The sequence below is a fragment of the Laccaria bicolor genome, genomic scaffold (genome assembly GCF_000143565.1).
Source record: "Laccaria bicolor S238N-H82 LACBIscaffold_4 genomic scaffold, whole genome shotgun sequence".
Classification (NCBI taxonomy): domain Eukaryota; kingdom Fungi; phylum Basidiomycota; class Agaricomycetes; order Agaricales; family Hydnangiaceae; genus Laccaria; species Laccaria bicolor.
Window position 1 is genome coordinate 379701 of NW_001889875.1, and position 14239 is coordinate 393939.

At 50.2% G+C, this 14239-nt stretch overlaps 1 protein-coding gene across 1 annotated transcript; it reads right to left on the reverse strand.

Moving 5' to 3' along the window:
* Positions 1-384: 384 nt before the first annotated feature.
* On the reverse strand, positions 385-10234 carry LACBIDRAFT_323186 (uncharacterized protein; the record flags this gene model as incomplete). The annotated part of the gene is made up of 32 exons (XM_001876835.1): positions 385-966; positions 1230-1289; positions 1444-1513; positions 1957-2145; positions 2470-3235; positions 3289-3525; positions 3733-3917; positions 3973-4145; positions 4200-4390; positions 4437-5953; positions 6005-6073; positions 6126-6182; positions 6235-6354; positions 6412-6474; positions 6654-6788; positions 6841-6984; positions 7035-7115; positions 7164-7319; positions 7366-7533; positions 7675-7693; positions 7903-8021; positions 8074-8165; positions 8215-8301; positions 8430-8483; positions 8532-8565; positions 8606-8657; positions 8698-8737; positions 9015-9254; positions 9437-9619; positions 9696-9793; positions 9821-9871; positions 9925-10234. The coding sequence occupies 32 exons, from the start codon at positions 10232-10234 to the stop codon at positions 385-387; spliced, it is 6342 nt and encodes a 2113-aa protein (XP_001876870.1).
* Positions 10235-14239: the final 4005 nt, after the last annotated feature.

Sequence of the window (14239 nt, forward strand, 5' to 3'; positions counted from 1 at the left end):
GGTATGGTATGGTATGGTATGTGATCTCTGGTATAGCCTCATACCATATCTTTGGTACCAAACCCCATTCCAATCTGTATACCAAATAACAGTAATACCATCAGTATGGTACATCTTAAATTTTTCCAAGTCCAAGCAGCATAGCACAAGTATTCCAATGGCACATTGATAATTCAACCAAGTCTGCACAGCATACCAAAGTTGAGACGCCTTTGATCCACAACAGTGAAACCACAAGGTCTACATGATCCTAACTACCAATATATCCGGTGACCAGCACTGAAGAGTACTAAGTACCACAAAACCCTATGTACTAGATAATGTAGTAATCCTAAGTCCCCCAAATGAACCTGCATGACAGAACTCCCGATGTCCGCCTGACCATCAATTCTCCTCCTCCATTGAAGACGTTTCAGAAACCCCGGCCCTCACTAGGAAGTCGTCGACGTAGCACCCCACCCTCTGCGAGTCGCTCTCCATCGCCAGCCTCTGAATGCCCCCGTCCAACCCCGCGAGTGCCAAACCCAGTGAATCCTTTGTTTCCTCGGCCATAGTAGCCATGAGAGTCATACGGACGACCATGTCCTCGATATTGGGGGCGGACACCACAGCCTCTTCCACCAAAGTCAGATGGTGCATACTGTCGTGGATGGTGGCCATAATATTGGAAATTCGAGAACTGGGGTGGAGGTCGGTGATGGTTAGTGTTTGAAAGTCCGGTCCGGTCCGGTCTTTTGGTGCCCAGTGCCTTAGACCGTAACCGTAACCGGTCCTCCCAATTGGAGAAACTTCAAAAAACCAGACCGAACCACAACAGACCGGTCTTTTGCGGTCTTTTGCGGTTACAAGACCGGTTTTAACCAGTTCTGGTCTTAACCGGTTTGGGACTGGTCTAAACCGGTCTTTGTAGGGCCATGTAACAACAATATTATGTATTTTAGTGTACAAATCGGTCAGCGTATGCGACTTCGTAGCAATGTGCATGGGTAACAGTAACCACAGGTGTCTTCACATCCACCTTTACCATTCGTTGATGCACCAGGTCATCATCTACATACGCCATACATTGTCATTCATCCGTGTATTGTCTGTCGTCGTTGTTTGTCTGAGTGTAAACGTCACCGTTCGTCGGTTATTGGTTGCCATGTCACTGACACGTCGCCGTCAGTGACATGGCCCCTGCTTCTCATGTCAAAGAAGGAGAGGGGGAAGGGAGTCACATCGCTCACCTGGATCGACGTCAACGAACGTGCCATGTTGTAGGCGCTGACGGCGACGTCACCCTTTTTCTTGTTTGACACAAGGAGCGGGGGATGGGTTTATTAGCTCACTTGAACGTTGACAGTCTTTTGTCATCATTGAGTGTCGTCGTTTGTGCATCCGTTGCCACGTCGCCCCTGTTTCTCGTGAACAAAGGAGAGAGAAAGGAGTCATGAGGCTCACCTGATTTGAAACAGTGACAATGACGCCGTCTGGACGACGTGGCACGTCAACGGTTGACATGCCAAATCGTCTTCATATGATCAACACGACGGGTGCTCACTGCATCTATTCAGCTGATGACGTGGTGTGGCCATGTCGTCATTGCCGTTAGCGAGTGCAGAGGACTAGGGGTGGTCGAACAGGGAGCTGGTGGTTGTTGGCTTGCAGCCACATCGCCGTAACGACATGCCTTGGACATGCCCTTGCCGCTGCGCTTTGTGTGAAAAAAGGTGAGGGGAAGAGCGTCACATTGCTCACCTCTAGTAATGTAGATGACAACGGAAGTCGTCATTGTCTGGACAATGTGGCGCATCCGTTGATGTGCCACGTCGTCATCCATCCATGTGTCATCGTTGTTCGCCCGTGTACCACCAATGTTCATCCATGTCTCATCGTCGTTTGTCAGTTGTTGGTTGGTAAGTGACCCCTGCTTCTCGTGTGAGAAAAGAAGAGGGAGGGGGATACGCTACTCACCTAGAATGTCCGTTGGCGTGCAAGTCCGTCGTCGTTCGCTCGTTAGGCTGATGACGTGGCGTTGCCGAGTTGTCGTTATGGTGGTTGGCGACAGTTGAACGTTGAACGTTGAACGTTTGAATGATGATTGCGGGAGGTGGTGGTTGGTGGTGGTTGGTGGTGGCAATGGTGACGAAGTGGAGGCGGTCACTGTGATGATGAACACACTTTAATGTTATTATTTGGTTCTCATCAAAGACATAAATAAATATACAATTAGTTCAAATGTTCAGCCCTCAGTTGGCCCTCAGAAAGACCGGTCTTAGACCGGTTAATCCGGTTTTTGCTCGGTCTTGAAAATTTGGAATCCGTGGAGGACTGTAGACCGAACCGCGGTTACGGTCTTTGTCGGTCCTGATAATTTGCGGTCTTGTTCGGTCACAGTCCGGTCTGGTCACGGTCTTTTTCCAGTCCTGTGACCGGACTTCCAAACACTAGTGATGGTGATCCTGCATGGAAAAAGAGGGTTCGAACCTAGTCGCCTGATACTCATCCATGAAAGCATCGTGCCCATCTTTGTCATACATGTTGACATCCACGTTGTAGTCATTGTGATTGCGAACGTCGGCGTCATTCCATGGAATGACACCTCTCAGGCGAGAGCCACTTGGACGTTTTGACCCAGCATTGTCATGAATATGCCGCTGCTGGGACATCCCACGGGAATTGAGTCCTTCGTCCAACCCGCACTCATTTCCTGAGCCCTGGGTCGTGCTACGGGGATGCTGCCCTTCTTGACTCTCCCAACCGCCGTCTCTGGGTCCACCTTGGTTATTGCGCACTGGCTGTGAACCCAAATCAGCCTCTTGGTCTGGCATCTCCTGGCGACAGACATGTTTGGCAGGAGGAGAGTGAATGGGGGAGATAACGGGAGCGTGAGAGTTGCTGGCCTGAGTATCCTCATCAGATGACCGTGGTTTTTTGACCTGGACACCAGCTCCTGAAGGCTTGGCGTCCTCACGTAACTTGCGCTTCTGCCTGCCAACTTGTGTGGAGGTTGTCGCTGTCTTCTTCTTTTTAACTACCTTCAAGGTGTTGACCTCGATCATCTGGCTACGAGCTCTGGCACGGAGTAGTGGAGGGCAGTCAGCACCTCCATCGTTTTGTCGAGCCGCATTCTCAACCTCCGGCAAGCAGTTTCTGACACGGGCGAGGACAACGAGCGCCCCTGATTCGGATTTGCCAGTAACGATGGGTATGTCCAGCCAATCCTCACTCCCCTCTGCCAAGTCCATGTAATCTAAAGCCCAGTCAATTAGAACATGCATCGTGAACCTCACCAGTCAAACTTACCATCAGACCAGGAGACAATCTGAGGAGCAAGCTCCTTCGTCTCGTCCTTGCTAATCATGTACGTGAATATCATATTAATCCCATTTGAACTGATGTCGGTTATTGACCATCCCTTTGCTCCGGGGATGGGTTCATTGCAAGGCCAACGTTCGAGAATCATTTGAGCGTCACGGCAGTGGGTGAAGAAGTTGGCCCACAAAGCCGACGCCGAAGCTATTGCAGGACCTGCACAATCCGCTGCAAACCGATCAGCAGGTAGCTCACCCCAACAAGACAAATGGAACGTACCAATCTGAAATTTCATTAGGTAAGGTACACATCTCCGTGAACGATCTCAAGAAGATTCCATGGGTCGAGACCCTTCCGCGGTTCGGCAATTCCAATAAGACGCAGGAACAGCACTCATTGGCTGAGTTAAATCAGGGTCGGAAGAGCTTGCCACACCTTTCGAAGACTTGGATTTTTTGGCCAGACTTTTTGAAGCCTTCGTGTGCTCCCTGGGTTCCATGGGGGGCGGCTGCGGCACTGCACTTGAGCCTTCTACGTTTGCGTCCAAGTTCGCCACATCAACACCAAGCAATTGCGAGATGTCCACGGTTTCCGGTACAATAAAATTAGAGGCCATCCCCCTACATAGTTGAAGGTTAATATACCTTCTGAATTGATAATACTTATATCACTAACCGAAGGAGCGTTGTCAAATGATGAAGTAACTTCTTGATGTCCGCTTGACTGTGCTCGATGACGCGTTGCAGCAAAGGATTGCCTGTGACGACGGTAGCAGCCTGGTTGGCCACAGGATCACGAGGAATGATTACCCCGATCATGTCCAAGTCCGCCCTTCCCAACGCCGTTGCCTATGAAATCAGAATATCAGACAAAGTCGCCACAGATAAACTGTCCAAACCCACCAAGTCTTGAACTTGCTTCAGAGCCGACTTCGTCATCTTGAACTCCTGCTGCTCAACCTCCGCCTTGGACTCTGCCAACTCTACGAGCATATTCTGCCGATAGTCCTCCAGCTCGTCCTCTGAAAGGTTCTCCGTAAGGATCTTGTACATCTCCGAGGCCTGGGTAGGCCACGGATGACCGGCAGCTGAGACTAATCAATGAAGCCTGATAACTGGGACAAAAGAAAAAAGACGTACTTTGTTCGGGATTGTAACTCTGGTGACGCAAGTACATTTGCCATACGTCCCACCAGGACGGCTCATGAGAAAGGGAGATATTGAAGCCCCCTTTGCGTAGGACAGACTCGGGTGTACGGCCCATGTTCTTGCAGTATTCCACGATGGTGTCTGCAAGCTCCTTGACTTGATCCATTTCACGAACTGAGAAAGGGCCACGCTTAGCCTTTGGCGCAGGATTTGAACGTTTCTTTCCCAGTGCCTTTGCGCTAGCGACAGGGCGTGCATGAGGACTTTGGCTTGCACCCTCCACACCTGATCCCTCATCGTCTCCTGAAGGCATCCATGGAGGTGGCTTACTCTTCACCAGACGACGTAAAGTCTGCGTGAACTCCTCTCCTTCGTCGCGTGTCTCGTTATTGTCTCCTGAAGGTCTTGATGCAGGTCGTTTGCCCTTCACCAAACGACGCCGAATGTGACTGTTTGTCTCTGGCGAAAGCTTCTTCAATGGGTTTTTCCCCTTGCTTCGACGACGCCGATCCTGCTCATCTACTTCCTCCATTATCATCTCGTCGTCGGCCTCCTCCTCCTCAGTATCCATTACGTCGTAGTCAAGTCCCCGATTCTTTCGAGCATGGTCAAGCTGAAGCTTTTCAGCCTTCCTGGACTGGCTGTAGTCACTTGGTGTCAACGAAGACTCTATATAACCGTGACCTCCATCCTCCAGCTGCGAGTTGCCCTCCGCATCAGGTTCGTCGTCCGGTATGCACTGCACCTGAGGGTGTTGTTTGGCATGGATGATGTGGGCAGGCTGGCCTCTGTGTCGGGTTGACTCTGCCTCCTGGCGGCGTTCTGCTTCGTGACCTGCCTCAGCTTCGTGCTCTGGCTTAGTTTCGTTCCCTGACTCTGCTTCCTCTCCGTCGCCTGGCTCTGCTCCGACGCCTGACTCTGGTCCGTCGCCTGAATCTGCACTCTCGCCGGACTCTGCTTCGTCGTCTTCGCTACACCCTACACTCCCTTCCGCTAAGCGTTTGGCCCGACGCCTGGCAACTCTCGTTGCTTCCTCCCACCATTCCTCCACCTCCCCAAGACGGTTCGACGCAGGAGGGGGATCTGTGGTGTAGCCTTTGGGGAGAGACTCCCATCGTTGAGTCACCCGATTGAACCAGGAAGTGAACCGGGTATACTGATGGGCAGGGTGAGCATCAGTGGCCTTCCAAATTCTCGAACGATGTCCAATGTAACCCCTTCCCCCCATGACTCTGCCAATACGGCAGAAGTATACGGTTACTGGATGCGGAAGGGAAGACGCCAGAGGGAGGGGGAGCCTATCATCCTCCGGCATCGTGGAATCGAAATCTTCATCGCTGGAAGCAGGATCAGGAGTCTTGGGTTCGTGATAGCGCAGTGTAGGATTAATGAGAGTAAGTGAAGGTACGTCTGGCCTGTGGCGTAACGTGTAGAGACCATGCGAACGAGACACAGCCTGAGTGGGGCCAGAGATGGGTGAAGAGGGAAGAACCCCAGACGAATCATTTCTGAAACATTGTCAAGAACCACCCTTACTTAGATCAATTTAAGTTACCTACGTTGGAATGAGAGTTGATTTGATTGAAAACGAGCCCTCTGCTGGTGGGGAAACTCTGGCAGATGCAGCACTGCGAGTTATATTGAATAAGATGGGGAAATTCGATGGAAACACACACTCACATCAACGTGGCCTGGACAGACAATGGCAGGCCAAAGCCAATTGACCCAGACAATCCCCTGTGCCAGAATATCAATGTCTTGTTCATCTGAACACCTGACCAGCACTCACCTGCCCCCCGCACTGTCTGCATGATGTGCAGGTGGGGAGTTCTCGAAGTCTGAAAGCCGTTTTTTTGGGTCTCTGTTATAAAACAAGTCTTCCGCCGCGACGGCCAAATTATCAATGACTCTGTTGGCATTATGGTCAGTTGTACACCTGTGTAGTCTCAATGGCGGAGCAACCAACCGATTGCCACGCGATATAAGGTCCTGAGTGGGCGTGGCGTCCGGATCAGCCACATTAAGGACCCTGTATGTATAGACGTTAGAGAGAACTATTGAAGAAGATAAATATTACAGATGCGGAAGCAGCGAACAAGGAGTTAACGCTGTACCCGAGTGAAACGACAAGGAGTCAAATTTCACTTGGGAGGACTCTCCGCGACAAGGAGTCAAACAGAGAGCCCTGACAAAGGGAAAGGAACGCACATTTGCTTGAGGCCGTACGTGTGGTATGACTTCGTCTGGGTGAGCTTGACCATAGCCGAGTTGGCCTCTGTCTCAGATGCCACAACCTTCTCACCCACGCCAAGGTTGGAGTTACTGGCCTCCAAGTCCATCATTCTAGGATACGATTTGAGTCAAAAAGATCAGGTGAGAACTAGGAAAGCCATACTGGTTAATGTTGGCCTTTGGCGCCGCCGTTTGTCTGGGGTAATTGTGCTGAGTAGGTCCTAGCGCCGCATCCCTGGAACGTCCCAGAGACTGACTGGGTTCAGCGTTGACAAGGGGCTCGTTGCCATCCTCCAAGACAATGATCCTAGAGTTCAGGATGAGACTCACCCCCGTCAATCACTATCAATTCCTCACCTGTTGATGTCCACCATTGGCGCGGACAAATTGGGGTTAGATTCACTAGGCGGAATTTTCTTAACGGCCTTGGAATTGTTTCTACATGCAAGCATTAGTATTTTTTTTCCCCTTTAGCAGCAAACGTACTTTTTGGCCTGACTGGGGCGGGAAGGAGCTGGAGTAGGTGGGTCGTTGATGGTGGTGTTGACTACAGGAACAGCGATGTTGATGTCCACCATTGGCACGGACAAATTGGGGTCAGATTCACTAGGCGGAATTTTCTTAACGGCCTTGGAATTGTTTCTACATGCAAGTATTAGTTTTTTTTCCCCTTTAGCGGCAAACGTACTTTTTGGCCCAACTGGGGCGGGAAGGTGCCGGGGTAGGTGGGTCGTTGATGGTGGTGTTGACTACAGGAACAGCGATCTTCCTGGCCCGGCTACGGGTAGGAGTACCTGTCGCCTGAGTGGGTGCGGACTTGCCAATGACGTTACCGCCGGTATCAGCATCTGTCGCGCTAAATATACTTTGAGGTGAAAGGCCTCAACAGAAAGGGTGAGGAATCACCTCTCGTTGTCTGTACTCTGGGCTGCCTTCCCCACTCCCTTCTGCAATTTTTTTCAACGTTGTGGCTAACGGTGACAGAGGAGTCTCTCACCTTGGTGGAAGCATTACCTCTGCCCACTGGGGGTAGAAGAACGACAGGCTGCAACTTACGAGGGCGAAGTTGTCGAGGTTCAGACATTTTGGTTGGGAACTTTAGTATTTGGTTTTGTTCCAAAAATTTTGAAGGCTTTTTGAGTGGGTTGGGGCAGAAAGGCGTCCCGTCCCACTGTGTATATATACTCTTACTTACACACGAGCCCAGGGACACTGACACGCTAACCCAAAGGGATTTTCCATTGCGTTGTGGCATGTTTGGGCGTCAGGGTAAGGGCAATGTAATATAGCGAGATGAGGTCATTGTCAAGGGCAGCCAGAAACTCCAACCGCTTGGTGCGAGGTCTGCAATCGCATAGTGCGAAAAGTCACCAACCTGGAGGACTGTCGACATTACTGCGTGGCCCGGCCAGGAGGTGGGTTGAGATCTTCCGAATGGACGTGATTATCTGTGGGCTTGAGATCTTCCGAATGGATGCATTTTTCTGTCTGCATAGTGTGAAATCTGGTGAGTTAGCTGCCACTTAGGAAGACGAACAAAGGTTACAGACGAGTTGAATACTGGGTTCAGGGGAGTATAGTGGAAAGCGATCTTCGCGCTAGCATCCGAGAAAGGATTTTCCCACTGTATATGCACTATCGTTCCCAGCCCGTGGCGTTATGCAGTCACCATGTTCGTTGGCAATCATTTCAACATTGTACACTGATAGAGGCAATTAGCACCAAATATGAAGTTTCATAGGAAGGACCTACCCTGCCCATATTACTGATTTCCAGTGCATGAAGCGCATACAACTCAAGGTCCAACTGTCTTAAATGTAAGGCACATCGAAGTCCATCGACGTTGAAACTTACCATGAAATTTTCGGGCCAAAATGTGACTCGGACTCTATGCAAGCAAAAGAGGGGCCGGAGTAACCAGGACTAACAAAGGGCCGCGTTGGTCTGACGAGAGTGAAGGAGACGGCACTAGCTCAGACTCTACGCAAGCAAAAGAGGCGCCGGAGTAACCAGAACTAACGAAGGGCCGCATTGATCTGACGAGAGTGAAGGAGACGGCACTAGAAACAATGAGCATTGTGTTCAACGGCCCTGTGAGTGAATAGCAGCGACAAAGAGTCAAACCGCCAGAACGAAAGGCTGACAGGGAGTCGAAGCCTTCGCAACGAGGACGACAAGGAGTCGAGTCCAGGTGCGCCAGAAGGGAGATAAGGAGAAAGAGTAAGGTAACTCACATTTCAGAGGACCATCTGTCCACGGAAACAAGACGGCTCTTCTAAATTCTTGCGCTTCAGAGTTGAGTGAGGATTATGAGAAGCATTCCTCCCGATGTGATACCGGCGAGTCTTGGGAATATTCTGTATTGATGTTAGATGCGCGATGTCTCAACGTAGGACCAGCGGGAGGCTGAATGGGACGGTGAAAGATTGTCCTAGCACGAGAGAAGGTGGGTGATTGAGGAGTGGGTGCCAAAGAACGAGAAGAACGAGTGGTGAGCGTGCTGACACACGTGCTGCTTCTGTCTATGATTTTTGTCGAGTACAACACCTGCCAGGTGGAGCTGTGGCTGGCTTCAATCTGTTGGAAACAATGAGCAATCTGTTCAACACAGACCCATGAGAGAATAGCAGCGACAATGAGTCAAACCGCCAGATTGTACAAAGGCCGACATCGAGTCAAAGCCATCGCAACAAGGACGACAAGGAGTCGAATCCAAGTGCGGCAGAAGGTAGACAAGGGGAGAAAAACGTATTACTCACGTTTGAGAGGATATCCCGCGACGGTGAAGAAAGGTCGAGAGGGAATGTGAAGAAGCGTCGGGACGAAAGGGAACGTGAAGAAGCGTCAGGACGAAAGGGAACGTGGAGAAGTGTTGGAAGGGCGAGACGGAACGGGAGAAGTGTTGGAGAAAGAGGGGAGTTAAAGTGGTGATGATCAACGATCTAGATCATAGTTTGATAAGATGACATGACATGTGTGATAGGTAAACCTTCTTACCTGTGCTCCTCGTCCACTCACGATTGAACATCGAAGGATAGGTGAGTTATGCCCCATACTTGTGACGATGTCTTCCGGGATTAGACTCTGTGTCGTCCCGTTGAAGAATTCCAGCAGACCTTGACTCCATGTCGGTCCGCACTCACATCGAGTTTGACTCTTTGTCGCTCGCATCTCATTCACATAGGGTACTGCCGCTGACGTGTTGTCCTCATAGGTTCGTCCGCTCCTTGCTGTGAGGTTACCTCACAACTGATATACACCAAGATTTTATTCCCTTTAACTCTCGCTCCTGGCGGCAGGTGTATTGGCACATGTTCCGCCCCACTTAGAGGGATGTTCGGTGGCTCCTCCGGTTCTAACTTGTTCCAAACGTCGTCCACACTCGTGTCACCATATATAGGTTTAGCGATCATCTCCGCAATCTCGTTGGCTATCCTGACTTCTTGTTGTTCATTCACAGCAACCTTCATAGCAACCACCTTGTCCGTCGTCCTAAACGGCAGTTGGGATTCAGTAACACATGACGGATCCATAAGCAAGGATGTACAAGTTTCCATGGGTCGTTTTGAGCACGTCCCCAGCTTTCTTCTTCGCAGGTATTGTCTCCCTGTTTAAATAGGTCGATTCTAGGCTATTGACTTGCTTTTCCAGTCATAACTGTGTTCCTGCTAGACACTCCAGTTCCGTCTCGTTCAGTTTCTTTCATTTCAGTGCACCGGTGATTGGAGTGCATGTCACCTCCCCTCAGGCCCTTACTCTCCAATTGGTGAGTGGCAATAATCTCCGTCCAGCAATCGACTCCGCCTTCAAATTGGCCGATTCTAGGGTTTTGACTTGCATCTCTGCTTGGATTCATGTTTTTGCTAGTCGATCCAGTTCCATCTCTTTCTGTTTCTTTCATTTCAGCGCAGCGGTGGCCGCTGTGGATGTCAATGCACACAACCTCTCGTCAGGTCATCACTCTCAAATTGGTGAGTGGCAAAATTCTGCATTGCTCCTTATTTCTACAATTTTAATGAAGTGGCGTTCGTAGATAAGGGCTGTTTGTGGGAAGGAAGGGGGAGGTGTATCATGTTCAGTGGAGGGACGAGCCGAATTGGGTGATTTGCTATGGAATACGGCTAGTACGAGGTCTGCGGCATTCGCTTTTCCAGTCTACTACATATGTGTTACGTAGGTACAACGTAAGTGGTAGTACTAGCATTTGACGCATCTGGTTTTGACGTGTTTGATGTGCACGTGATGCCATTAACAACGTGATTGGTGTTTGGGATCAATCACCGTTTTTCCATTCCGTTACTTTTCAACTCCTCCATCTTCTTCATCCACAATAGAGTGCACCAACGAAGAAGTTCTTCAAAACAGTGAGTCTTCCTTTTTGTGTTTTTCGATTCTGGAACTCGACTCCTTGTCGTTCCATGGGATTGGGTGGATTTTGACTCCTTGTTGATCCACCTTCCCACCTTCCTGAGTTCGACTCCTTGTCACTCACTCTTGGTTCACTTTGCTGCCGAATACACGTTAATCTGATCTTTCTTAGGCGTTGGCGTCCATCTGGTTTTATATTCCGTTTCCGTGCCATTCATCCGTAACCGGTGAGTAATGTATGTTCGCGTATACTTATACTCATACTGAACATGGTCCTCAGCTTTGTTACTTGGGTCTTCCCAACCATGTCAGCCTCTGGCTTAAACAGCCTCTCTCTCGCATCCCGACACCCACCCATGTACTATCAATTGGACTCTGATCGGTATGTAGTCTTCTCCTGGATCTCGTATGCTTCAGCGCGGAATTTGACTCCTTGTCGTTCCGTTGGAGGATGTACATCTTGACTCCCTGTCGACGGACATCCTCCAATCGTGTTTGACTCTCTGTCGCACGACATTTCTTCAACTATCTATTCTAGAAATGCATTTCTAACAGGATTACTAGCTATGGCGTCTACTTCTCCAACTTCGAAACCGTACTATAAGGAATACACGCGTGAAGGAGATCGCAAATTCTGCGCGACGGACGCTTATTGCTGGAATGTATTGGATCATCAGGTTCGGACGAGGGAGGTTGTGAGTGAGGCCGGGATCAACACATTCATCGAACATCCCGACAAGGGTGACCCCCCATCCTGGTGGGTCATTACTACTCCGAACGTGGGCTACATCCCGACCGCTCCCATCGGCATTCATCATATTCAAGCGAAGGCGGATGGCCGCTTTGGACTGGACGACCGCACCCTCCACCCCCAGATGTACATCAAAGGTTTTGAGTATATCTGCTGCATCCCCATACGCGATCAGTCTCGCCACATGTTGTGGTGGACACCCTCTCCCGAAGATTGCCCTATCATTCCCAATTCGCCTTTCTCAGTCACTATTCGTGTACTCAAGCCGGATTTGTTGAACGGGTACAAGGATCTTCGCGACAAATATGTTGGTCTGATCGGTAAACATGAGGGATGCGACCGCTCCCCTCTTGCGGGTCTTTTGGTCACTGCGATGTGTCAAGCTCTCAATAGGCTTCGTTCGTTTGGGATGACCTACAAGGAGATACTACTGGCCGTCGCAGAGTTCCAAAGAGCGGTCTTGGACATACACGCGTGGATCGATTTCGTTGACGTTTATCAACCACTTCTTTTTCCTGGTCCCAATGGTGTGGTCAAGTACGACGCCAATCAGAAGTTGATGGGAGCATTTACAGAAAAGGTCCAGGTCGCTCAACAACTCCAGGTGATGGGAATCCCCGTGTGGTTAATCCGCCCATCATTCTGTATCCTCCCAACCATGAATGTCAACTTCTCAACCCCCTAGCTACATTGCTATAAGATTGTTCTGCACCATTTCAAGGATGGGCATGGCAATTTAGATCCATACCCTGTTCTCGCGACTGGTCCGCCATCGACCGAACTTTACAGGTGGACCCAACGTATAGGCTGCGCGATCATGGATCTTCAAGACGTCACTGCAATTGGTCGACAGGATTTTATCGAAGGAAAAGCCAGTATTGGAGGAGTTCGTGATGCATGTATGTTTCCAGCTTGTAATGATACAACCTACTGACCAAGCCTCATCGAAGATTCTATTCCTGTGCCGTCTGCTTCAGTGTTGTCGTCTGTGGGGAAAGTTGGCCCATCTGGTTCGTTCTTTCCTAATTCTTTCTATGTTACTTTGGAGTCTAATAACCACCTGTCTTTCAGCTTATCTGTTACCATCCAGTGGCGGCCAACAACCCTCATCATCCTCGAAAGGTGGGGCTCGCTATTCTAACCTTAGCATGGGACAACAACCCTCATCATCCTCGAAAGGTGTGTCTCGTTATTCTAAGCTTAGCATGTGTACTAATTGTGAATTCTCGCAGTTCTGCTCTTGGTCGCCTCTCAGCAGCTGTCCCAACGCTCCTCGGTACCTTCCATCCAACCGGTCATGCCCAACCCAACACGTCAAGGTGGTCCTGGACCTTCGAAGCGTCCTCGCATAGCTGAGGCAAATGTTGCTGGTGTCGACTCTCCCTTCATGCCTGTCCCCATTCCCACGTGGGCCAACGCTTTGTGCAACTTGGATACCGATCGTGGTCGTTTGAGACGCCAGCCGGGAGATGTGGGCATCGGATACAAATACCCCAAACCCGATATCTTCTTGAACTCCAAGAATCGCGCTTTGTACACTGCTACTTGGCTGGCTGTCCGGGCTCATCATGCATACACGCTGGCAACGGGAACAGAGTTACCGCCACCTATCACTGCCCAGCAATGGCGGAATTTCCTCATGAGAATCATTCCCTTCCTGGATGCCGATGACATCGATTATGCGGCGGATCTTGATGATAGGACATCCGTACCGTTGCCTCCCCAGCCTGTCACGAAAGGGAAACAGAGAAAGGTTGGTGGCTCATCCCGAAAGAAGCATGTCAAGAAATCAAATTCGTACCTGGACGAAATCCCTTTGCGAAACAGCCTGATCGATCGGGTGATTTTTTATGACACAACCATACAGCTGGGCACAACACAGGAGCTTGAGCAGGCGTTAACCCCAGAGGTTACGCAGGAGATTCTCTGGGAACTCTGCCACATGAGTTTCCGGTTTGAACTCCTGAGCCTGGATGCTCTCCTGGCAGACACATTGTACCATGGCCGGGAGGGTGTTACAGATGCAGCAGCGGCGAGGTCTCGTGCGGAGCAACTTCTCACCATATTCCCCATGTCGGGTGATGTGCTCGGTTCTTTTATGATCAACGAAATCCCCAATCGCGACTTGGGTTTGACTTCTTTTGATCTGGAAGAACAGAACCGACATCTGGTGGCACTCTCGAAGTTGATGTGTCCATGGAAGGGCTGCCCGGATTCAATTAGAGATGCTAGCCGGCTTCCGATAGAGGCACATGTTCAGGCACTGGAAGAGGCATGTACGAGCTTTTACTGCCAGTCATTCTTCGACAACTTCGGTCGCGCACCCATCATCCCTTGTCGCCTTCCTCCTCGTTCTCTTGCACGCCCGGCGCCGGTGACCTTTGCAGATTCTGTCATGTCTGCCCAGCCCTCTTCATAGTTATTCGTATATTCATCACATATT